At 41.1% G+C, this 25,388-nt stretch overlaps 1 protein-coding gene across 3 annotated transcripts; it reads right to left on the reverse strand.

Moving 5' to 3' along the window:
• LOC129814163 (la-related protein 4B-like) lies at positions 1 to 25,171 on the reverse strand. Of its 3 annotated transcripts, none has more exons than XM_055867039.1 (17): positions 24,679 to 25,171; positions 21,707 to 21,840; positions 15,021 to 15,180; positions 14,091 to 14,258; positions 13,686 to 13,764; positions 12,907 to 13,043; positions 12,553 to 12,656; positions 9,059 to 9,169; positions 8,763 to 8,816; positions 8,202 to 8,438; positions 7,781 to 7,890; positions 7,306 to 7,578; positions 6,969 to 6,996; positions 6,463 to 6,630; positions 6,040 to 6,218; positions 5,660 to 5,771; positions 1 to 5,458 (listed from the first exon to the last, which is right to left on the reverse strand). In XM_055867039.1, the coding sequence occupies exons 2-17, from the start codon at positions 21,785 to 21,787 to the stop codon at positions 5,135 to 5,137; spliced, it is 2,325 nt and encodes a 774-aa protein (XP_055723014.1). In that variant the 5' UTR covers positions 21,788 to 21,840; positions 24,679 to 25,171; the 3' UTR covers positions 1 to 5,134. The 3 variants fall into 3 exon arrangements, with proteins under 3 accessions (XP_055723014.1, XP_055723013.1, XP_055723012.1); XM_055867038.1 differs by having other exon boundaries at positions 6,469 to 6,630; positions 6,969 to 7,017; XM_055867037.1 differs by having other exon boundaries at positions 6,969 to 7,017.
• Positions 25,172 to 25,388: the final 217 nt, after the last annotated feature.

The following is a 25,388-nucleotide window of genomic DNA, read 5'->3' on the forward strand; positions in this document are numbered from 1 at the left end:
TAACAGTGCCTAAATCTTTATTTTTCAGTAAGCTACATTTTTTCCCTCCGAATTAGACAGCTTAACATGACACAAGAGTAACTTAAATTATCAATAGTTGACATGTACGCTTGATTCCAGGCTTAATGGAAGAATAGGTAAGAAATCAAAAGCACTCAAAGATACCTCCATGAACTGTTGTTATGTTCATAGGTTCTTCTCTCCCATAAAGTCAGCGATTGTCCACTGCTGTTAGCGTAACATGGTATGGGTAAAAATGAGTTAATTGACCACAGTGAGTTGATAGTGAGACAATGGCTATGTCTCATTCCAGTCAGTTGGTGCATTGTCACATCACTTTAGAAGCAAGGTCAACTTACAACAAGCTGTAGCCGTTGCAAAAAATACATGGCACTGTCAAACTGGTGAGACGAAGCAGATCGAAGCAAACTGGGCAAGGAGAACGAGACGGCCTGATATGAGAGACATTGTCTGTGTACAGTAACACAAGGAGAACAGCCCGAACATTACAACAGGGCTTTAGTAGTGCGAGCAAAAGAAAGAAGAAAAAGTTCAACACAAGTTCAGTCAGTCTTTCATCTTCTGGAGAGATGAACCAATAACAGTGAATGAAAAATCCTTTTCTCATCGTCATGCTGCACACACCTAGCTGGCGAATGAACCTTGGGTTAACTTGACTTGAACCGTCAGTCAACTTTGTATTTGTGTTTTATACTTCTGCTGACCCCAGGTGGTACACTTCACGCTCACCCACAGTGCCCAACCTGATAACATATTCATATCCATACCCAATCTGCAAAGACAACAGCATTAGCATTTTGCATTAGATAGGCCTACTAGCATAGACCAGCTTAAATTTACAGACAAACATGCCTCGACTTCATTAGCCAGATCAGATACCCGGTCAGATGCAGGTTGCTATGAGTACTTTGTCTAATGTCAGTGGTATCAGATTTTAATTCCCAGTTTTATAATTCTGGACCAGCTACACTTCCCATGAGTAACAACAAATATCAAAATATAATGGCAGGCGCTTAAATATTATGTACAAGTCAAACAAACTGCCAGGCTGAAACAAATTAAATGGCACAGTTGTTTTTTTTGCCACATTAAATGCAGTCCACGTGTGTGATCAAATGATACAAAAAGACAATGCACGGTATGTTAAACAGTGTGCCAGAAATAATTTCTGCAAGAAAATGAGAAGTGTAAAAAATATCTACACTATTATGATTGAGTCTAAACACTGGTAAAGCCTACCAAAAAAAAATGAAGTACAGTTATTACTTCTGGGCACTACGAAAGTTCAGTTGATGTACATTTTCATGAAAAACAAAAAACCTCAAAAACAAAATTACAGAATATCAACAATGCTTAAATCAATTTGCTCCAAACGATTAAAGGTTGTCTGGTACAAATTATACCGTATGCTGCTGTGGAATTGACATTGGTTGTGTGTGAAAGATTTGATGTTCCTGTGCTTCAAATGTGCTTTACTGTGATTCATAAAGAACTGTTTTATGGGCCAAATCACACATCAGATTGATATAAGCTGTCTGTCACAGGACAGAGTACGGACTTTGTACTGTCATTTGAAAATGTGTGTTTGTACAACAGGTAAGTTCTCCCCTTTTCTCATTGTGCACAGTGAAGGGGCTAAACAACAGAAACAAACACCTGTTTGTTGAGAAAACACATGGACATGGAATGAGAATGACATTTAAAAAGTTACAATCAGACAACCTGCCCACATTGCAAAGTGAGGCAGACGCAATTCTTCACATCAGAACATTTTTTTTTATATAAAGAAATACAAACATTTAGTTATCCTACATCCAGCTCAAAAGCGACATTAATAGTTCAACAAGATCAATATATGTTTTTTTAAATCATTTTAAGGTACCTCTTTATATTTTCTGATTATTTACAACTGTACAAGCAAAGCACACAGTTCAAAGTGCACATATTTGATACAGTATTGACTATTTTGCATTTACAGGATTTATATTTACCCCCAACACAAACAGAAAATAGAAACAAAGTTAATCAAAAGAGATTTGAGATATATTTTACAAAACCAAAATGCTGCTAGATTTGTACTTTCTTAAGACCAAGTAAGACTTCTGACATTAGGTATGACTAAATATTTCCATGCGTCTTCCTTAGTAACATGTCGGGGTTTGAAAAAAAATAAACTAACTCTACGTTGTCTCGTATAAAAGTTAAGGCAAAGTCATTTTCAAGTTTAAATAAAATTCAAGTTTTTAAACACCGGATGGAAATTATACATTTGAAAATATATACTATTGTATATATTTTTTTCTTGAAAAGAAACTTTAATGATATCTCATGGAATAAACAGCACTGGTTTCTAAATAAGCAGATACGGTACAACATGTCTTTTATACCATCTCAGGAAAAAAATAATAATAATTATAATACATCTGCCATTTAAGACCGCCCATACAAGTGCATCTCAGTCCTTCAGAATCGAACTCCCCAAATAATGTGTTTGCAAACCAAACAGCATGCAAATCAAAAGCAGCAATGACTATCAATACAGGCAATGCCTCCTCTCTCCGAAATAAGTCCTCTTTTCTAAGCAGAGTACTCCAGGGTAGCTCCTTGTTGCAGGAAGACGTCAATGAAACACTAAAGAAGCGCACAGGTTCCACTTTCCTTTTTTCTACTTAGAGATTTATACAAAGCACAGAGGGGAATTTGGAAGCTATATGGTTGTTGTATGGAGAGCCAGGTGAAATCTCCAGAAGAAAACCATCCTAAAAATAAACCGTGCATTTCTACTGTATGGAGGGGAAGGAGTTGGAACAACCCAACAGTGCTGCCTGCTCTGCCTAACATTTGTCCAAACTGAAAGGACTCGATGGCTGCTCAGGTTTACATCATCAAAAAAAAGGTCAAAGGTCATACTCTGCCTGCTCACAGGGTGCAGTTTTACTACTCATTTTCTGAGTGTCACCCAATGACTAAAGCTATACCTTCATTCTAAAAGGGCTGTCTCATATTTTACCTTAATATCTAACATTTGTAGTGAAGGAAAACCCCCACTTCTCCCTTCCAACCAATTCTACTTAATTGTAAATGTTTTGGAGCCACTAGGAATTCCCAAACTCAGTCCTGGGTCCCCTCCTGGGTGCACATTTAGTTTTTTGCCCTAGTACTACACAGCTGATTTAAATAATTAAAGCTTGATGAGTTGGTTATTTGGATTAGCTGTGTAGTCCTAGGGCAAAAACAAAAACGTGCATCCGGGGGGCTCAGGACAGAGTTTGGGAAACTCTGATCTAAGGTGTAAACCCACATTACAATTTGCTACTGTAATACTGAATAAACTGAAACCGCTTTATAAAAAATAAAAAAAACACCACGCACCAGTGGTTTCATAATTCACTACCTAAAATGGAAAACAAAATCAAATAAAACACCACTGCAAAGATAAGCCATTGTTAGTGGAACTCCACAGGTTTAAATCAATGAAAGTGAGCACAAAAGAAAATAACTAAACAATAAAGTTATTTTTATCCTGCACGGAAGTATGTCTAGTAGGCATTTACATGGCAGTAAACAAACAGTTTAACTTGTGTGAATTTCTCCATGTAGAGGTTAATCGAATTGGTCAACATTTAGATCTTCTGAAACTGATTACCCTGTCAAAAGGAAAGAAAAGTTGAAATCCAAGAGGGAAGAAACTCAATTTGTTATATAACTGATATTTTAAAGGGCTTATAATGTGACTATCAGAAGTTTCTTTCATTTCAGATAACATGAAACTAGCTTCACATGTTCCCTTTTTGCTTCTGTATGTCCAGAAACAAAACAAATAGTGCAAAGTTTAGTTGACGACATGTATCAAGTATTATTATCTAAGTACAGTACCAGATTAATTGTAGTAACATGTTCCAGGTTCATCCTCTAGCACCATAGCTATCTAAAATAATGAAGTCACTGCACCCTGCCAAAACCCTAATGCCTACTCCTTATAGTAGCCTAGCCACTTCCACCGCCAACATGTGCCCGCTGAACTAGTCTTTGACATGCTCATTTCACAGCAAAATTTAGAACGAGAAGAGTCACCAATAGACACCACGTGATGAATTTATCTGTTTTTTTTCTGATATGAAAATGTATGTAGATTTCTACTGACACTGATAGTACCTCTCTCTAAGAGGCCTAACTAGCAATGTGCTTTATACGGCTAGGAAACAGACTCCTGTGAATGGGATAGCAGAAAACTACATTTTATTGTTTACCACAAGAAATACCAGATAAAGACTTAGGCGCTCTTAAAACCACCAGCACGCAACAACTAGAGGTACTTGTACCAACAATCAAAACCAGTATGCAAATAAATGTATTCTCCTCATATGCTGGTGTTACAATGACAAAGAGTTCCGTGTTGGCAAAAATAATCTCAGAAATCCCTCAGAAAGTAGGTCTTCTGTGGATTTCAGTGAAGTCTAAATTGACACTAGACTAGTTGACCTTGCATATGAACGTAAATATGTAAAAACAATTATGGCTGCGTCCCATACGGCACCTTATTCCGTATGTCGTGCACTACTTTTGACCGAGAGTAGTACGCTACTCAGGGAATAGGGTGTCATTTGGGACGCCAATCTCATGACTGACTGATCATCTCATCCTGCAACGGAATCACAATACATCTTAGGACTGCATACAACATACAGAAACACCCCCCCACAACGAACAAGATCTAAACCGCTATTCCGTTACTCATCCACTTCCTTTCATTCACTCACTGGGTGGCTTCCAGTCTACCTACTCTCACAATATTATCTTGGAAGGCAGTTTGGACATATGAATTTATCCCACTAATCTGAACAAGAGTACATTTGACTGATTGACACAAAATAATGCAAAAAAAAATCAAAATGAAATATACCTCCCAAAAAATAAATAAGTAAAGATGAACGGTTCTCTACATGCACACCGAGGTGCTATTGTCAGTAAGCCCTGATCCAGAAACGCGTCCTCTCTATGCTGTGGCTGACTGATGATTTTGGGATAGGTTTTGTTTCAATAGCCCTGACCTTATCAAGATTTTTTTCCTCTCACACATTTGTTTTGAAATGGACTTTATTGCAGTTGGGGGTTACTGCAGGTACTTTGGGGGGTTGTTGAGATCTTTGCTGCTGGGACCCTTCCCTGGGTGGTGTGGAGGTGGTGAGGGCCACCGGCCGGTTGGTCTCCGGACCTCTCGGGGTCTGCCTGGGTTAGCAGGCTTGGAGGAGCCTGGATATGTCTCTCGGGGGGCCTTGGGCTCACCCCTGTCCCCTGGAGCTGCGTCAGGGCACTTCCTCTCTTCTCCTGCAGAGGCAGCGCTGCTGGCTGGCTTGGCCTCTTTAGGGGCCTGTAGTGTCGGAGCGTGGTCTTTAATCCTCTGGCAGATCTCAGCGTAAGAGGGCTTTCGCAGTTCCTGAACATACAAAAAAAACTTGATTGTAGACGATTAATTTCATAGGACATTGACTATGCACCCTGGTTTGACATGCATTAAAGTAAGAAACACGGTCTTTACCAACCACAAGTCAGCATCTATACCTATCAAAAAATCTAGATCAGCTAATATCAATAATTGCACCTGGTTGTTTAAATGCTTTGGTGAACCAGTACTTACTGTAGCAGCCCCATTGACTTGAACAGATTTGCTAGCGGTGTACAGGGTGTCAGTGACCAGCTCCGCAGAGACCCGGGTCTCCTTCTGCTTCGCCTCCGGAACTTTCACTTCCCTGAAAAACACACAGGATCTCACAATTAATTCACAAAGACGTGTAGGACATGAAATGCTGTTAAGTCAGTTCTGTTCATGTTTTCTACACCAAGCTATTTTGACATCAACAACTATTGTATCTATGGTGTTTGGTATGTTTGATGAGGAAATAGAGACAAGTGTGAGAGAAAAGATACTGTATGATATGAAAAACAAAATAAGTTATGTTTTCTAAATAGAAATAGTGTGTGGGAGGGGGGGGGTTGAAACACACGTCATATACTCACTCTGCAGGTTGGGAGGGAGTGGAGACAGGGGCAGGGCCAGAGGCTGGTGCTAGGGTGAGGGCTGGGGGAGCAGCGGGCAGGAGGCTCGGGGGCTGTGGAGACGTCAAAGTCCTCAGTGGCTCCTTGGGTCCTCCTGAGGGGAGGAGGGCGCCTGCAGCGCTGGCATCAACGCTTACATTCTGGGACGGGATTAGAAAAACAACACATCAGGTTCCTACTGACAGCAAAGCTGAAATGTAGAGCTAAGTGATTCACTATGTTGGAAATGAGAGCTTGGCTGCATCCCAGATGGCACCATATTCCCTGGCCAAAAGTCTATGGGCCCTGATCAAAAGTAGAGCACTACATAGGGAATAAGGTGCCATTTGGGACGCACAGAGTACGGTGGCCTGGAGATGACAGCTTGTGGTGGTAAATACTGACCCTGACCTTTGTGGCCCCTATTACCATGCTGGCCAGTCTGTTCTCAAACATGTTGTCAGGGGTCTTGAGGTGGCCTGCGGCCCCAGGCAGTGGGGGGAAGCTGGAGAGCCCCAGCTCAAAGCTGGGGGACGGGGGCTTCTGAGGAGGGGGTGACTGGGTGGCCACTCTCTATACAACAAAACAGCATCAAACACCGTCAGACAGGGTGGCCTCTCCCTAAGCACAACGCAGTAAATCAGAGAAAACAACCTCTGCGCCCTACTCCCTTCATAGAGCACTACTTTTGACTAGAGCCTATAGGGCTGGTCAAAAGGAGCGCAGTATGTAGGCCAGGGTGCTAGAGCCAGCCTGGCAACCGTACCTACAAAATCCCTGCAATACAAACATTCAGTCAGGAGATGTCACAGCCGTCAGCATCAGTACTGATGGATCTTTCTCAAAGTCAAAGATCAGTACTGATGGATCTTTCTCAAAGTCAAAGACTAGTTTAAAAAATATGTACTTACTGTAAACTTGTTGTCATCCCTCTTTTTCCTAGAACCATAAATATTTGTCCTTTAAGAGAGAGAACATTTGAAAGATTGACTGACATATTTTTTTTATCTATTTGAAGCACAATTTAGCCTTAGAGATTTCAACAATTTCAAAACTTGAGCGCCATGCTCTCTCTCGTAAAATTATAATAGTCCCAAATAGCACCATAATCAGCGCACTACTTTTTACCAGATCCCATGGGCCCTGGTCAAAAGTAGTGCACTAAATAACGAATATAGTACCATTTGGGACACAGCCTATAGATGTCTATGGTGGTGAAGCTTATGCAGATAGTGGATGATCACTTACCTTCCCCGGCCCATGCCCAGTGAGTAGTCGGTGCTGACGGGCTCCACCCGACCCGTACCGATGTCCCTCCTGGGGTAGGTCATGGTGGAGGGGGGTAACCTGGTTCTGTTCTGGCTCGGGAGTCGCGTTGTCTGGGGGGAAACCCGGGGCACCCCGTTCAGAATGCGCTCTGTGGGGAAGTTGAAGATGGTGGGGCTGTCCAGGAGCCCTGTGCCACGCTGATCTGCGTTGGGTATTGTGGGCCTCAGGTGAGGTTTACTGTGAGTGTGATTCCTGAAAATTTCAACAAGAAACACCGATCAATAATGTTTTAAGATCCTACATCATTCCATTGAATTGGAATGAGCACCATTATGGCATTATTGACTTGAATGGGGATACCTGTTCTACTCATTCTATTTCTATAATACAAGCACAGACATGTGGACATTCTTGGTAGTATCGTATACATTAGATGGAGTGTCAGTGTACCCACCTATTCCTAGGAGAGTAGTGCCTAACACCAGCAAGAGGAGACGTCGCTGGTTTAAAACTATGGGATGTTGTAAATCCATTGATGAATTGGGTGTTGTGAAATGATGTAACCTGTTGAATATAGAAGGAAAAACTACATCAATTACTTTTATAGGAGTTCTAGTAGCATATCATACAGTGAAGTTATGAAATCTCTATTGATGTCTTGTAGGTGGTAGGTTTGAAAGATCCTGGTAATCTCTCAAACATTTTTTATTTGTATCTACAATTCCCAGGTTTTCCAGAAACACCGGTTGGAAGATTCCCAGAATCAGGAGAGAAAAAGGATAAAATCCATGAATTTCACAATCAGAATTTTGGGAATTCTGCAACCCTAGTCTGTATTGTAGGTTTGTAGTTGTGTGCATGACTGTTGTTCTCACCAGTGACGGGTCTATGAAGCTGTGGGTGGCTGACCAGGCCTGTGGAGTGATGAGGCTGTAGAGGGGGAACTGCTGCTGAGGGCTGTACACTGGAGGAATGTAGTAGGAGGTGTAACGCTGTTGTTGCTGTTGCTGCTGCTGCTGCTGCTGTTGAGCATATGGGTTTACCTCCACCGGGCGGTAGCCATTCTTTGGCATAAAAGTGTTGATAGCAATTGCCTTCGCCTTTATCCGTGCCTGATTGGGGTTTAGAATTTAGAGTTCCTTAGAACATTTATTTTTCCTCAAAAACAAATATTCAAAGTAGGATTTTCAAAGCGGTGCACAGAGATTTGAATAAATTAGCCACATTTCTCCAGGGTATTATTTCACGTCAACTCTAAATGAACCCATACAAACACTGTAGATTGAATTGTTGTGTTATCCACTGGAAGTCTTTTGGGGGAAAGCATTAGTTGCTGTTATGTAGACAGAAAAAGGTTTTGAACCCATATACTCCAGAAAGTACAGTAAATGGGTGAAGTTCACCTTAATTAACACAAAAAACATGAATTAGCTTACCTTAATAGGTTTCCCTTGGAAGGTTTTCACTTCTTCACGAAGATACCGATATGCCTAGAAAAAAAAGGTTCATGAACACTTCAGAAACAGCACAAAATATATCTTCAGTTTGTATACCCGCTGAGAAGGACGTAAGCTCAAGGTCGGTATAAAACCCTGTATGGCCACAACTAGCGATTGTAAACCAAACATAGACCAGCCCTACAATCCTAAAACATGCTATGACATGCAGGGGAAAAGTACAAAATCAATAGCTATGATCATGCAATGGTGCGACATTCCAGAATGTTCCTTACCTGTTGTGCATCTGCTTCTGATTCAAAGGTGATGAACCAGTTGTCGTTGTAGGCAAACTCAGAATTTATGAACTTAGGTAAGTTCTTTCCTTTAAAAAGAGCCTCGACCTCCTGCAAAACAAGAGCAAATGTCAAGCTTAAAAGGGATAGTTCAGGATTTAAGTCTTCGGGTACAGCTAGCATATGCTAAGCTAGTTAGCATTGGCTGTCGAAATTACCTCTAACTTCCTTCATACAGAGACATACAAAAATGTTATCCACGAGTTAATCTGCCTCTGGAGAAGTAGATAAGGGACTTCATTGCCAAAATCCTGATCTATCCCTTTAGTAATGCCAAAATGCCACAGGAAATGTGAGCAAGTTCCTGGTTTCGATTGAAAAGCTTCTGGCGGTCTAAGCCACTGCCTCTGGAGCACATTGCTTGAGCATTGGTTCGAATCTGGCACACAGTTTTTTTAACACACTCACTCTTGTATCTATCTGTATCCAACAAACAAACAAAAATAAATTAGCCCTTTCAATGTCAAATATTGTCAATATTCCCCGATGGGAGGACAGTTCAGACTGAAATAACACCATTAAAATGTTTGGAATTCTAAACTGCTAAAAACATCACCCTTTAATTTGTCACACTGCATTAATTTTGATAACCACCCACTTGCACAATAGCTGAAACCTCTAAACACTGTTTAAACAATGTGTCATTATGTTCGAATACTCATACTAACTGTACTATTTGTGACGTGAATTGAGTATATAGTATGCTTATTAGTCATAGTATGGATATAGTTAGTATGCCAAAAGTTCCCAGATGTCGTACTAAATTCGCCAAAATATGAAGTACACACGCAGAGGACACCATGTCCGTACTTTAGGGCCCATAATGCAATACAGGAAATGGGCGTGGCTTCAAATCATTTTCAGATTTGAAGAAATTGGCAGAAAATATGCAGCCGAAGTACGAGAGTGGATACAAATTCATTGCTTTAACTAATTATGACAAATGTTGAAAAAATGTTGAGCAATGTAATAAATGACTTTTCAAATAAGTTACCTTGAACGTTATGTTGGCTGGCAATTTGTTAGTAACACTGTCCTTACGAACCACATAACATATCATTACAGCAGTATGTACCGGTATGTTGTTAGCTAGTTACCAAACATTAGTTGGCTACTTATACATCAAACTAGCCAGTATCTTAACTATAGGCTAACTAACTACCCAACGTTTATTGACTTGATTATTCCCATCATTCTTAGCTTAGCTAAATTGTATAGTCCTGGTCAGAGTGGTCTCATTTGTGTCTGGAAGTAATAGCAAGCAAGCCAACGTTAGCTTGGGTGCTTGACTGCCGTTGTAAGTAGAGGTCGACCGATTAATCAGGGCCGATTTCAAGTTTTCATAATCAGTAATCTGCATTTTTGGACACCGATTACATTGCAATCCACGAGGACACTGCGTGGCAGGCTGACCACCTGTTACATGAGCGCAGCGTCAAAAGGAGCCAAGGTAAGTTGCTAGCTAGCATTAAACTTATCTTTGAAAAAACAATCTTCACATTATCACTAGTTAACTACACATGGTTGATGATATAACTAGGTTAACTAGCTTGTCCTGCATTGCATATAATCAATGCCGTGCCTGTTCATTTATCATCGAATCACAGCCTACTTCAACTTTGCCAAACGGGGATGATTTAACAAAAGCTCATTTGTGAAAAAAGCACAATCGTTGCAGAAATGTACCTACCGGTAAACATTAATGCCTTTCTTAAAATGAATACACAGAAGTATATACTTGTTTTTTTAACCTGCATATTTCATTAAAATAAATGCATGTTAGCAGGCAATATTAACTAGGGAAAATTGTGTCACTTCTCTTGTTTATTATATTATAATTAAGTCTATGATTTGATATTTGATAGAGCAGAATGACTGAGCGATGGTAGGCAGCAGCAGGCTCATAAGCATTCATTCAAAAAGCTCTTTACTGCGTTTGTGAGCAGCTCTTAGCAATGCTTGATGCACAGCACTGTTTATGACTTCAAGCCTATCAACTCCCGAGATTAGGCTGGCAATACTAAATTGCCTATAAGAACATCCAATAGTCAATGGTATATGAAATACAAATGGTAGAGAGAAATAGTCAACGCGTCATAATTCCTATAACTACAACCTAAAACTTCTTAACTGGGAATATTGAACCACCAGCTTTCATATGTTCTCATGTTCTGAGCAAGGAACCTAAACGGTAGCTTTTTTTTTTCTTTTTTTTTTTTTTTTACATGGCACATATTGCACTTTTACCTTCTCCAACACTGTTCTTGCATTATTTAAACCAAATTGAACATGCTTCATTATTTATTTGAGACTAAATAGATGTTATTTATGTGTTATATTAAGTTAAAATAAAAGGGTTAATTGTTCATTCAGTATTGTTGTAATTGTCATTGTTACAAATAAAAATTAATTTAAATTAAATTATAATAATTAAAAAAATAAAACTCTGCCTATTAACCGGTATCGGCTTTTTTTGGTCCTCCAATAATCGATATCGGTAAAGGCATGGAAAAATCATAATCGGTCGACCTCTAGATGTAAGGTCAGCACGCTCAAATCAACCCTACTCCTCGGCGCTAACTTCCAGTGTGCCCCCCGAGAGCAAAACTCTGAATTACAAACTGACAACACTCTGAATTTACGAGCGCACTTTGGCACTCCAGATTGAATTTAAAAACACACCCGAAGTCGTAAAATGTCTTACTAGTAATTTGTTATGCTAACTAGCTAGCGAGAAGTTGCATAGCAACAGCATCAACTTCCGGTAGACATGCGAAGAGCTAGTATGCTCAACTGAAAGGATACTGTTCGCTTACAGTATACTAAAATTAACTAATAGTATATAGTATGTAGTATATACTCCTTAAGTATGTAGTATGTTAGTATGGGTACTCGTAACACAGCTCATTACATTTTTAACAGGGCATCAACATCGCAAGATGAGTAAAGAAATAAATTGGCAAAGACATGTACACCAGTATGATTTACGATCCCAAGAAAACGACTCAGGGTTGTAATCCTTATTCCAAACAGCTGCAAAACGAAAACTACTGTTTCGATTGGACAGGTTCAGCAAATGGAGGGACCTACCTGAATTTGCCCACACCTCAGGTAGTGTGCTGTGCACTCAACAGGAAATTACCTACAATGCCCTGGTTAAAATAAACATATAGCCTAGTCCCATAAGAGCTTGTACGAAAATGACCTAGTCTTGCTGAAACATGACTGATTTCTTTCCACTGTCTGCCATACTGGATACAGTCAGTCAAAGGTAAGTCGTTGTTTTCTTTTAAAATGGTCCAGACAGAATGTCCCAAATGACACCCTGTTTCCTATGTGGTGCACAACCCTTAGTGTTCTGGTCTAAAGTAGTGCACTACATAGGAAATAAGGTGCCATTTGGGACTCAGACGGCGGCTACCCAGTGAACATACCTCTATAGGAGTGCTCTCTGGGACCTCTCTGAGGATGACGATGCAGCGGTTCTGGTTGGGTCTCACCTTCTCCCCCTTCTCATCTACCTGGACCAACGGCAGAGCTACAGAGGCAGGGCAATATACAAGTCCAGTGAATTTATAATCAAAATCTGACAACTTTATTACCATGTAACAAATGTTGCTAGGAATTGGTGTTGTACAAAGAAGGTTAACTAATATAACTGAAATCCATATGAAACATCCATTCCCAGCAATGTCTCTTTAGTCTCAATAACAAAAATTTCTGTTAGTATCAAGTTAATCAGAAAAAGTTCAGTGAACGATAGTTTCAAATAGAAGGGTGTCACTTACATCGTAGGATATCAACGATTAACTCCACGTCCGTGCTGAGTTTCTTGACGTGGTCCAGGTTAGCTACCGTCACGATTGGCACATACTGGTCACTATCCATCTGAGAGATAAGGTACATGTCACTGGCCAGGTTCTCCCTGTAAGCGAAAAGAGACAAGACAAAACGGTAAGTCACTCCCTATAGCCTAAGTCACTCCTCCCTCCCCACAGCACCCACCATTGAATTCTTGACAGCATGAAATAAAGCTTTCATTTAGAACACGCCTCCCACAAAGGGCCAAAGAGAACTAATGAGTATGCGGCCATTGTGCATCATCACAGTGACATATTTCACTAGCTGTATTCTAGCAAGGGCGGCACGTGATTACCATCCACAAAAACTATGGCCCGGCATCGACACATACTGTATGGGGAACAGCATAATAAATGGAACAGCGGTGGTGTACATTACTCCCCTAGCTACCTCCCCTAAGAGCCAATTAAAGTTTGGTCAGGCGGGTTCTGTATTCTGTAATGGCAGAACTGTGCCTCTGTGCTGCACAACTGTAGATTATATGGTTTCTGCATCACAAAGTGTGCCTAGTGCATTATTGGCTGTATTGTAGTAGGCAATGTCTGTCCCAAATGGCACCCTATTCTCTATATAGTGCACAACTTTTTCCCAGGGCCAACTGACCAGAGTACTATTGGCACTGGTCAAAATGTCTAAAGTTGTGCATTATATAGAGAATATGGTGTAATTTGTGACACAGCCAGTGTGTAGTATGACTGTTACTCACCGGGACAGACAGAACTCCAGGGTCTTCTTCAGGTGTTCCCGGAGGTCCTCCTGACGGCTCTCCTGCTGGAGCTCACTGCCTGCTCATCGGGGGAACACACAACACAACATTCACTTTCATGAAGAGACCCTTCATTTCATTCAACTCACAGGCCTAGTCCCAAATGGCACCCTATTCCCTATATAGTGCACTCTAGTGACATTAGACAATTCATTATATTCCACACAGTACCCTTTAGGTACAGGTTGTTTAAGTTAAAACAAACTCATTGATGCATACATTTCTAATATTCTAAACACAATGTTGCAGTGAAATCAGAATACCATTTATATAATTGTGTATCACTTTCAGACGCTTTGCTCAACTCAAGTGAATGGTCTCCACTCCAGTGGATGAGGATCCCACCTGTGTGAGTTGCCTCCTGGCCAGACTCTGGGTATGCAGCAGGGTCGGAGCCCTCCAGGGTGACGGTGGCGGCCATGGGGGCTGGCTCTGCCATCATCACCGGCGGAGGCTCATCTGGGTCGGCCAACAGGGGCTCCTCAAACACTTTGTCTTTGCTGGCTTCATAGCCTGGACAGAGTAAAACAGAAAACAACCATCCAAGCCGTTAACACAAGCTACAGTCTACACTGGCTTCATAGCCTGGACAGACTAACAAGGGGACAACCATCCAAGCAGTTAACACAAGCTACATCTTCACTGGCTTCATAGCCTGGACAGACTAACAAGGGGACAACCAAGCAAGCCGTTAACACGAGCTAGTAATACCACGATGGCTTAAGTTGAAGAAACAATAGGCCTATATGTTATGTAGTACTAGTAATACATTGATCTATACAAGGGGAAAGTGAGGTAAGTATCTAGATGTTAAAATGGATACCATGAACATGTGACTACCGGTACTGTAATCCCCACAAATAACTTCACATAATGAGCTAGGAGTAAAATGTAGATGTGTCAATCTGAATAAAACTGGTCCTAATTGATCACCTTCATGTCCCCACCAGTCCCTTGTTAACTGCCACGGCGGCTAAACTTGGCTAATCTTAACGTCCGCACATAAAATGATTCTGCTTATTATGTGTTAGAAGAATGGGTTGGTAATATTTATAGCTCTCCCTCTGACTAAATTGAGTATAAATGATTCAACCCATGGCTGTGCCGTGACGACAGGGGTTGCGCACCAAATGGCACTCCAGTCCCTACATAGTACACTACTTTTGATCAGGAATCTGGTCAAAAGTAGGGCACTATGTAGGGAATAGGGTGCCATTTGGGACACAGACACGGTAACGGAGGGACTATCTCCAGTCGGTACTTAAAATGGCTGACCTTCTGGCCCAGGGTCAGCCGAGCTGCTATCGCAGCCATCCTTCCATGGCTGGAGAGCAGGTGTGTTCGCAGTCCCAGTCGCAGTGGCGGTGTCCAGGTTAAGCATGTGATTGGCCCATGCTTTCGCATTGGGGTTCAGGTCAGAAAACTTGGCAGATTCCTGTGGCAGGAGACAAGATAGGAGAGTATTATATACATGAGTTCAGGTAGGCCTCCACGCTTCAGCAGACAAAAGAAAGGAGTGGTGCTCAACAACAATAACAGGAGTACAGATTTATAAGAATACTATCAGTATAGCAGAATATAGGCTAGATCAAGGAATAATGAGAAGGTACTCTCCAGGAATTTGACAATAGTTATTATTTTTAAGGCTGCCATTCAACCTTGTGTACTGTTCATATATCCATCTATCTATAATGTTACCCTTTGGATGAGTTATCAGAAAGCATGGCATTGATTTTCACTGCTATGCAGACAATACACAACTAAACATTTGTGTCAGAGGATTTTAGCTGTATTAGTGATTTAAATACTTGGATGGCTCACAACTTCCTCCAGCTAAATCAAGGCAAGACCGAGGTACTTATTGTTGGAGCCAGAGCACAGAGCGAATCTAGTTGCCCATTTTAATTCATGGGCAATAAAGACAACACCAGGTAAAGAAAAACTAGGTGTTATTTTAGATTCTGAACTAAATTTCGAATTACACATTAGGAACGTGACCAAAATAGCTTTTTTACCACCTGAGGAACATTGCCACAGTGCGGCCGTTTCGCCCTCAGGCTGATACAGAGAGACTCATCCATGCTTTAATTACATGCAGGCTTGACTACTGTAATGCTCTCCTGTCTGGTCTACCCAAGAAAGCCATTGGTCAATGGCAAAACATACAGTATGCTGCAGCACAGATACTGACCAAGACCAGCACACATTACACAGGTTTCAAGGTCTCTGCACTGGCTGCCTGTGAGTTTTAGAATACATTAAGATTCTTCTATTGGTTTTTAAAATCAATACACGATTGTACACCTCAATACACGTCAGACATGCTTTTAAGTTATGTACCCAGTAGGTCCCTCAGGTCCTCTGGCACTGGCCTTTTAACTATCCCAAAGCCTTGGACCAAGAGGCATTCTTTAGTTGTTATGCCCCCAGCCTCTGGAATAGCCTGCCAGAAAACTTGGAGGCTGAAACTGAGGACATATTTAAAAGATATCTTAAAACACATATTTTAGATTTTCTTTTTTAAGGATGCTTTTTAGTCATTCAGTTTGTCACTTTTGTTTATCTTGTGTTTGTGTGTAGTAAATATTTCAGCTTTTATTTTCATTGTTTATTTGTTTTTTCCTGTAAAGCACATTGCGTTGCATACCATTTCTGAAGTGAGCAGTATAAATAAACTGGGTTTGATTTGTGGTGTGATCATACAAATACCAATGTGCACATTGCAATGGCCAGTGGCCACAAATGTGTGTTCATCTCAGTACAGCAAAGCTGACAGCCAGTATGAAGAAACTACTATGCATGCAGACAATGATTGGTGATATAGGCTACTTCATCTTGTCACACAGCAAGCAGACCATCCCTTCTGGGATTACTAGTTATCAAGTAGCCTAGTCTGAGTTGAGGCAACAGACTCGGTGAGAAAATGCTAGTGTAACATACATGTTTCCTTGTCAGTTCCACAGAAAAAATTATGGAAAATATACACAAAATTGTTTTATATAACCATAGGCGACAGGTTGTCGGGGGAGAGAGAAAAAAAGAAAAAAAAAAATTATGAGAGACACACTGCTGTCGAGGCGTCCGACGTGGCAGCCGCTGATTCGTCGCCGTCACACACTAGCTTTTTTGAGAAACCGGAGTTTATAATAAATGCATTAAGTTTAAAAAAATCAACAGCGATAGATATCAAGACAACATACTTAAGATTGCAAAAATGACAGATTGAGCACCACTGCTTTGGGCAGAGACGTCTGGACATACTCACAAGAGATAAGTAATTGTTCTGCCAATTCCTTACACAAGACTCACAAGCTATATGGCTATAGCGGAGGGCTTTGGTAAAAGCCATACTAGAGTCCTGAGGCAAAGCAGCATGTCTGTAACAGTTACTCTCCACTGCCTACAGTAAGAAAACAGTCCAGGAGCGCATCCAATCATGCCCTGCACACTCCGGGCTCACAGTCATCGAACCTGCTGCACACAGTGACGGTCCATATGGCCCCTCAACCACAGGCAGAGCCAGGCAAAACACAGACTACTCGTATCACCTCCTGGATATCCCCAGAGCTTTCCGAGCACACCAACTAAGAGTCTACTATCCCCTGGTTATTTCCAGAGGTTTCCGATTCCCAGGCATCGCACAGCGCATTCAGCATGCCCTCCTTGGGCTTCTGCCTCCCATAGTCTTCACTGCTCTTTGATGCTTCTGGGGCTGCTTCTGTGGTCCATCTGTGCTGTCAAACTGCTTCTGGGTCACGAGGAGCGACAGGTTGTCGGGGGAGAGAGAAAAAAATAAAAATAAAAAATGATGAGAGACACACTGCTGCCGAGGCGTCCGACGTGGCAGCCGCTGATTCGTCGCCGTCACTCATTCCCATTTAATGGCGCTTTGGTTTCATCACTGCTGCGGCTACCCTCTGAGTCATTCTCTCTCCATCAGAACATCAAACCCACGTCACCAACGTACAGACATACTGATGGCTAAGGTGTGCTATTGTTAAATCAACCTGAGCCAAAGACAGAAGCTGCCTGAGGAATGGATTATCCAGTGTGTACACTAGGCTTCTCCTTCTGCAATCCACAACCAATAGGCCTTTAGGTGTCAGATGAACCTGTGTTTAAGTAACACACCAATATCCATAACCTACATACAAGTGTCAGGGGTCACACTAGCTTATAGAAATCAGCATTTTCAAAATGCTGACCATCCCAAAATGTGCATTTTAAACCATTTCACCCAAGTTGTATATTGAAAGACAAGTGGTGTTTTGCGGTCAATAGAGTGGTGGTCAGGGTCGTGAAACTATAAATACTCTTCATACAAAATAAATGAATGCAAATAAAATTGCCCAGTTTTTAATCAGATGACAAAAGTGCAACACTATTTGGCGAGATGCCACACAATTAGCTTACAATTAAAAAGCCAGGCTTTTGAATTTTGCATGTTTATCATAGAAAGAACGAAGTTAGCTACATTTCCTCATGTTTTGCTTCAAGTTCATCTTGCATTTTAACTTTCTAACAGATCAGTCAGAGCGCTGTCTGCCGATCCAATGCCGTTTGTGTATGAGGAATCTGATTTCAGATGATAGCAAATATTTGGCACCTGAGTGGAGAAGTGCAACTGAAAGACAACATTAGTCCTGTCACATTCATGATTTGGAACTAACCGTGAGAGCAGAAATTAGAGCAGAAATTTCAATTCAAAAGAATTCTGCATTAACATGACATCTTTGGTACAAAAAGCCTTAACGGAAAACTTGGATAGTCATGATTCTCTGCTGTGGGAAATTCAAGAGGCTGAGTATCCAAAAGGGAGACAAAGTAAATCCAGCTTTCTTCAGCGTGATACAATACATTGATGGTACAGCAACAAGGCCCTTTGCTTTTCACTGGGAGCTTCTGTCTATTTGCACGGGTCTATTAAAAATTTAAAAAAAACACACAACAAAACGCTGCATTAGGCTATAAACTGAATGGGCTGTCTGGTCAAGCGTACAACACACCCGAGACAAAACGCTACATCAAAACCAGAGAGCCACACTGAGACCAAGGCAGGAGAAACAAAGAGCCTATAATCCAGTCATGCAATAATGTAATACCCTCCCACTCCCGCGCTCACATCTGACCTGGCTGCTATAGAAACTGGCCTGACATAACTGACTACCATGTCCAATGCTTCAGAGCATTTCAGGTCCGCTTGACCTTTCCCAATAAAAAGCCTCGGTGCCTCCATCCCTCACGGAGGGGAGTGATTCACCTTTCCCCAGTAGCCTGATTGGAAATGTTATTTTTGGGAAGCTGTTATTCATAATGAACTATAGACAGCGGGGTCGGGGGACAATGTCATCGAGTGTACAGCATGTTTTTATTGCTCCTTTCGTCAGTCAGACACACAGGGATAGGTTAAAGTCCCTGAAAAGGATACTAAACAAAACACACAATTTGGACTGATCCGTCTGTCCGTCTGGGAGGCTTGTGCCACGTTGAGCTCCAGACCCATGGCAGACAGACAGTGGACTGGTAATGTGCTGAGCTGAGCACCCAGGATTCAAATGACCTAGGGGGGGGGGGGGGGGGGATGCTGTGTCCACAGGAAATGTTATACTTGTGCATCCTCACAAGCCTACAGGTTCTGGCATATAGCCTAGGCTACAACTAAATGGACATCTCTAGGACAGCCTGATCCTGAAAATAATTATCTCCAACCTGACACAGAGCATTAACTAGTACTATACTAGAACCAACAAGCAGATTCCAGTGAATGGCAGCAGCATTGGATTCATTAATGTAACAGCTTTCATGTTTGGATAAGATATGTCCAACACATGGCTTTAAATAGGTCATATGTGCTATTCATGAATGTTCATATGCACACAGCATATGGCACAGTAGCGCAGAGCAGCATAGAATAAGATGCTTAACATCACACACTACATGTTAACAAGGAACACATGGAAGTAAAGGTCATTCTTTAATAAAGTGAGTGGCGGGAGGCATAAATAATTACCTTAACAACAAAAGTCCCTGGATTGAGACGTGAAAACGGCATACCTCAAGAATCCATTGGGGACTTTTTCCTGAAACCAATCTTGTTTCCAATCGTACGCCATGTGTTTAGCCTAAATGAAACTGGAAAAAGACAGCAGTGTCTTTCCATTTCCTAATTTGGGAGAATAAGCTTTCCTTTTGGCCCTCATTTAGGCTATTCAACTTAACATTCTTTCCAACTCAAGAGATTGACGAACAAGGGGAATTTCAATGAATGTGTAGCCTACCTGCTACACACACTTAACAAAATGTAGCCTACAGCATGCAAAGACAACATGCTCTTCATCTAATAAAACGTACAAACCTTATGACAAATTTATTGAGCGAGACTGCCAGCCAAATAGCTGCACCATGCAAGGAGAGCACAGCACTCGTGTTAAAATGAGGAGAGCAAGGCAAGGCCAATCCCATATATCCCTCAGGAGACAGTTTCAGTTTGGGACCTCTATAGCAACTCATATGTTGCTGTCAACCAAATGCATTAAGCAGCACCCGGTGTCCCAGGGCACAGAATTCCCTATATAGTGCACTTCTTTTGACCAAGGTCCATAGGGTTCTGGTGAAAAGTAGTGCACTATGTAGGAAACAGGGGGATGTGAGAGAGAGACACACACATCTCCATTGTGTGAAAGAAGTGAGGAGTCTAGGGATACCAGTACAGGAGTATCTTGGAAACAGAAACGACATGAAAGCTTGCAGCAGAACTATGACTGAGGTGTTAAAATGCCAACTAAAGAATGCCTGTCCCTATAAATACTGTATACTTAATAAAAAATAAACTTAGTGATGAAAGCAGCAGCATGTAGCCTAGCGGTTAGAGTGTTGGGCCAGTAACTGAAAAGCTGCTAGCTCAAATCCCAGAGCAGACAAGTTGAGAGAAAAAAAACGTGCCCTTGAGCAAGGCACGTAACCATAATTGCTCGAGGGTCGACGTTGATAATGACAGACCCTGACCCCATTCTCCGGGGGAGTTGGGATATGCAAAAAATAAAACATTTCCAATTCACATGTGTATTAATACACACTTGTATATATGTGAACTAGGACAAATAAGCACCCACCAAAGTATTATTATATAAATGACCTCAGTGCCAAACGGCAACAGCAGTTCGCATTGAGGAAAAGTTGGTGCTTGAAATTGAGGAAAAGTTGGAGTCCATGGAGCTACAAGGAGTCAAAAAAATTGAGTTACAAACACAAATTGGCCTAAGGAACTCACTAAGTGTCAGAAAACATGAAATCAACTCTTGCAGCAATAAAACATGCATTAAGTGTGAGGATATAGCTAATTACACAGGAGAGCAACCAACATCTTTTTAAAATAGCTTACCTCCCCACTGATGTAGCCTAATTCTATGTTTACCAAACCAGTTCAGAGAAGAGAGGTTTCCCCTACTTTTGTAAAGCAAATGATGAGAAAACACTGGTTCAGATGATCGAGAAGTACAGTTTTAGTTAAAAAGGCATGTGTTTTTTGCCTGGTTTAGTTTTCGCGAACATTGTTTCTCCGTTTGGTTTTTTCAGGTTCCCTCTCAAATCACACTTTAATAGAAAAACAACAGTGAATGTTCTAAGTCCTCAACCATGTTTAAACCACTTTTGAGTTCGGTAAAAATTGAGAAATGTTGATTTGAGTGCAGTTGCCCTTTAATTGTACTGTGCACCTAGCAAGAGGCTGTTGTTTAGCAGTGTTTTTGCAGCGCACATGTGATGGTAAAGTTAGCCAAACCAATACGAATCACTGATGCATCCTGTAAACGCCATGATAAACGTGTGAAAATTAATACATTTGTTACATTTATTTGATTCCCCACATTTTGAATATTGTTGAAACCCGTTTTAAATGTATGGATTCCGTCCGTGTTCTCTGCATTGGTGGAATTTCTAGGAGCCTAGTATGTGGTACCTACCAGATGAGAGCTCTCTTTTGCTTCTTGTACTTGCTGCACCTGTGGTTCAGCTACAACTTTTGTATCCTGGTCAGAAGTCATGAGCCGTCTACTTCTTGGCTCCTCAGGGAGAAGTCTCTTTGTCACCAAGTAAGCTGTGGATTGAGAAACAAATACGTTTACCAGGGTTGTATTCATTAGTTCACCCATCAGCAGAACGTTTTGCAACGGAAAATGAAACCAAGTGTTTCATATTAGACAAATTCAGGTAGGTGCCTCCATTTCGTCGCATTTGATTCCTTGTGAATATGCAGAGAAAACACTGCAGCAACCAATGCTGTAGCTCACCATGGAAGTCCAAAATAATATTTAATTAGTAATATGTGTCAACAAAACATACATGCAATCTATAAGTATGAACACCATTGGAAATGTCCCTTTTCTATCCAGTAGGTCCAATTTGTAAAGAAGTGATAATCCCCCAACAATCGAATGCCTGTCTAAACATGAGCTCTCGTTGTGTTCGCATACAAAGCAGAAAAATAATGGCATGGCTGTAAAGCTTACGACCTTTGACCTACATACTCATTACCACAGACAGTGTGAGCTGGGCTAAATAGACCACTGTAAAGAATTAAACAGATGCTTTTCCATCAAGCAAGGCACAACTAACTACAGTTATCAAAGCAATTGTTTCAACAAGTTAACAATTGAGCCCATTTTTTGCACAACTAATTCAGAGATCATGGCCAACAGTTACAAGGTTCCCACACTAATCTTTAACTGTCATGTTTAATATTGTGTCATGTACCTATTTGGCATATGGGCATAACTCGTTATCATGTAAGTGTTTTAACCCTGTATGTAATTGTCTATTAGTGCATTTCTGCTAATTCTGTGAGAAACGGAAGATAGATTACGCCAGTGCTCTCCAACCCTGTTCCTGGAGAGCACCCATCCTGTAGGTTCACTCCAACCCTAATCTAGCACACCTGATTGTAATAATTAGCTGGTTTATAAACTTAACCAAGTTAGTTACAACTGGGGTTGGAGCAAAAACATACAGGAAGGTAGCTCTCCAGGAACAGGGTTAGACACCCCAGGATTACGCTAAATATCGAAAAGTATTTTTGGAAATTTTACAAACATTCAAATCCACTGCGGACTGGACAAACTAACAGTTTGTATTGACATAAACCGGTTGCAATTTTGCTGACTGATTTGCATTGTCACTTGAGGACTGTGCTGTTGTACAGTATGCTAGCATAGTTCTGGTCTCCACAAAAATGGCAATTTAAGCAGAGTTCCAACAACTGTTCACTACAGGTGGTGACTGCAATACATGCCATCAGTGATAAATGACATGATATGTTTGATATAGCCCACCAATGGTTGTCAACAGTTGACAAGTTCCTATTGAATAGTCCCTACCTCAGACAACTTGACTTTTTCCATCATTGGTACTACCCAACTTGTTTGCACTATGCATTATCACTTTTAGTTTAGATATTCTCGGCACATTTCAGGAAAATTGTGGATACTATAGCAAAGCAGGCCTGTTACTTCAGTCTCCAGCTGACAAGTTCGGCAGGGACCATGCGATGAGGTAAAGCCAGCAAGGAGGACTTCCATTGTGTGTGTATTTATTTGTGTGGACAGGACGATGGTTAACCTAGCTACTAGCTTAAGCTAGCTAGTCAAAACTTGCCACTAGACATTAGATAGTGGTAGCCTGGATGGCAGTCTGTTTCTGCTCTTTAGCCCAAATAGATCTGAGAGAAGGCTAGAATCATGGTGGCATGTGACTGCCATTTACAGTGATTCTGGCTAGTAAAATACTATAAAGTAATGCTGTGTAAAGCCCGTTCAACTACAAAGTTAATACAAACTGCTGGAAAAAGCAGAGCATCATCAACATTCAGTGAAAGATGGCGACCTCCAGCATGATTCACCCCCATCAATCAATCAAATGTATTTATAGACCCCTTTTTACAACAGCAGTTGTTGATGGAGACTATTCCAAAGGCCAGCCAGTAGATCCTACCCGCTTGCTTACAGCTGCACTAGGGTCAGACAGCAATCCGTTATATATTAAAGACACTGGAGCCGGCGCGAGAAATGGCTCTGAAAACATACCTCAATCCAGCGATGAGAAATGCATTGTACTCCGAATTGCCCCAGTATCCCAACTATTACATAGAGAAGATTGAATGACTGCTACAATCGTTCAATCTTCTTGGTGTAACAGTTGGGATAATTTGGAGTACAACGTATTTCTCATCCCTGGATTGAGGTTTTTCGAGCCATATCGAGTCTAAATATACACAGGAATGTTGTTTGACCCTAATGCATAATAATTGGTGTCTAGTCTTTGGAATAGCCAGCAGGTCGGACCTGCTGGCTATTCCAAAGACTAGACACCAATTATTATGTTCACCTGACGCTCCAGACAAGGCCATTCATAGCTCGCCAATTTAGAAAGTAACCTAGCTGGTAGTTAGATAGCAACGTCTGTAGCTACCTAACTCGGACGTCACTGCGGTGGCACATTGATTTGCTGACTAACAAAGTCAAAATCACGAAACATTTAGCAACTAGCTATCTAGGCCAAGGTTATCTGTCGAATAGTGAATACTGAGTTAGTTAACTAACTAGTTACCAATCAATTCACGAGCTAACGTTAGCAAACTCATCCACTTCCATATTCGTGCAGTTAACGTTACGTAGCTAACATTAGCAAGATTATAACGTGGGGAGTTTACTAGCTAACGCTAGCTAGCTATGTATTTGCTAAAAACAACGCACAACAAGCAAAGCGCGTTAGTTGTCTAACTTGCTAAATTAGTTTGACAGCCGCTTCAGTAAACTTGAATTTATACATTGTTAACGTATAGCTAGCTATACGATATTGTTATAGTTCTAGGCAGCTAGCAACAACATCGAGTATACGAGCGAGCTGGCTAGCACGTTACTAAGTAATGGGCGCTACTCACCTGTCAGCTCTCACTGCACGACGATGCAAAGACTTGTGGTAAGCAAGGCCTTGAATTGGCTTCCTGGCTGAATACGCACGATATTATCAAGCTAACGAGCACGCTAGCTATGATTTACTACTCTTCTAATGAGCAATAATTCGCTGTTAGTGGCTGCGATGGAGGGATGGCAAAAACAAAAAGAATACCCGCCCTTTTAGCCAAATCTCAGAAAACAAAATACTTTAACGTTAGCTTTCCTAACTAGCAATGCTAGCAAATTAGCTTAAATGTAGCTATTAACTTTGCACTTGTTTTGTGCAGTAGAATTAAAATAATCTATATTATTCTTCGAATTTTACCAAACGGAGGTTCTACTAGTAGGAAAGTGGATATGGAACATCAACCCAGAACTCTCAAAATACAGTTTTTTCAATGTGAAGCGTTCGTTAGCTAGCTGGATCACTCGAGGTAGCTACCAGTTGGGAATGGAGAAATTGCTGTTCCAGTTGTGTGAAGATAGCCACAAGAAGGATTAGCCACAATAGTGGGATCATCGGTTCGCCTTCAAAATAACAGTCCGCCATTGAAACTGATACAAATAGTGGAAATAATGCCATATTTAGAAGATATAATGCTAAATAAGTTTGGAATGTTGTTACATAACTTAAATTAATTTGACAATAAACAGTAAAACAAAACAGTTGAAATGGATGTATAAAAATTGTCAG

The sequence above is a fragment of the Salvelinus fontinalis genome, chromosome 17 (genome assembly GCF_029448725.1).
Source record: "Salvelinus fontinalis isolate EN_2023a chromosome 17, ASM2944872v1, whole genome shotgun sequence".
NCBI classification, from domain to species: domain Eukaryota; kingdom Metazoa; phylum Chordata; class Actinopteri; order Salmoniformes; family Salmonidae; genus Salvelinus; species Salvelinus fontinalis.

Bases quoted from the DNA above. Each gene is read 5' to 3' on its own strand.
- LOC129814163 (XM_055867037.1), bottom strand. From the start codon at position 21,787: ATGACTTCTGACCAGGATACAAAAGTTGTAGCTGAACCACAGGTGCAG. The intron at 14,259-15,020 runs GTCAGCCATTTT...TACTCTGTCCAG, and splicing joins GGCTGACCCTGGGCCAGAAG to GCTATGAAGCCAGCAAAGAC. The intron at 7,891-8,201 runs GTGAGAACAACA...TATATTCAACAG, and splicing joins GCTTCATAGACCCGTCACTG to GTTACATCATTTCACAACAC.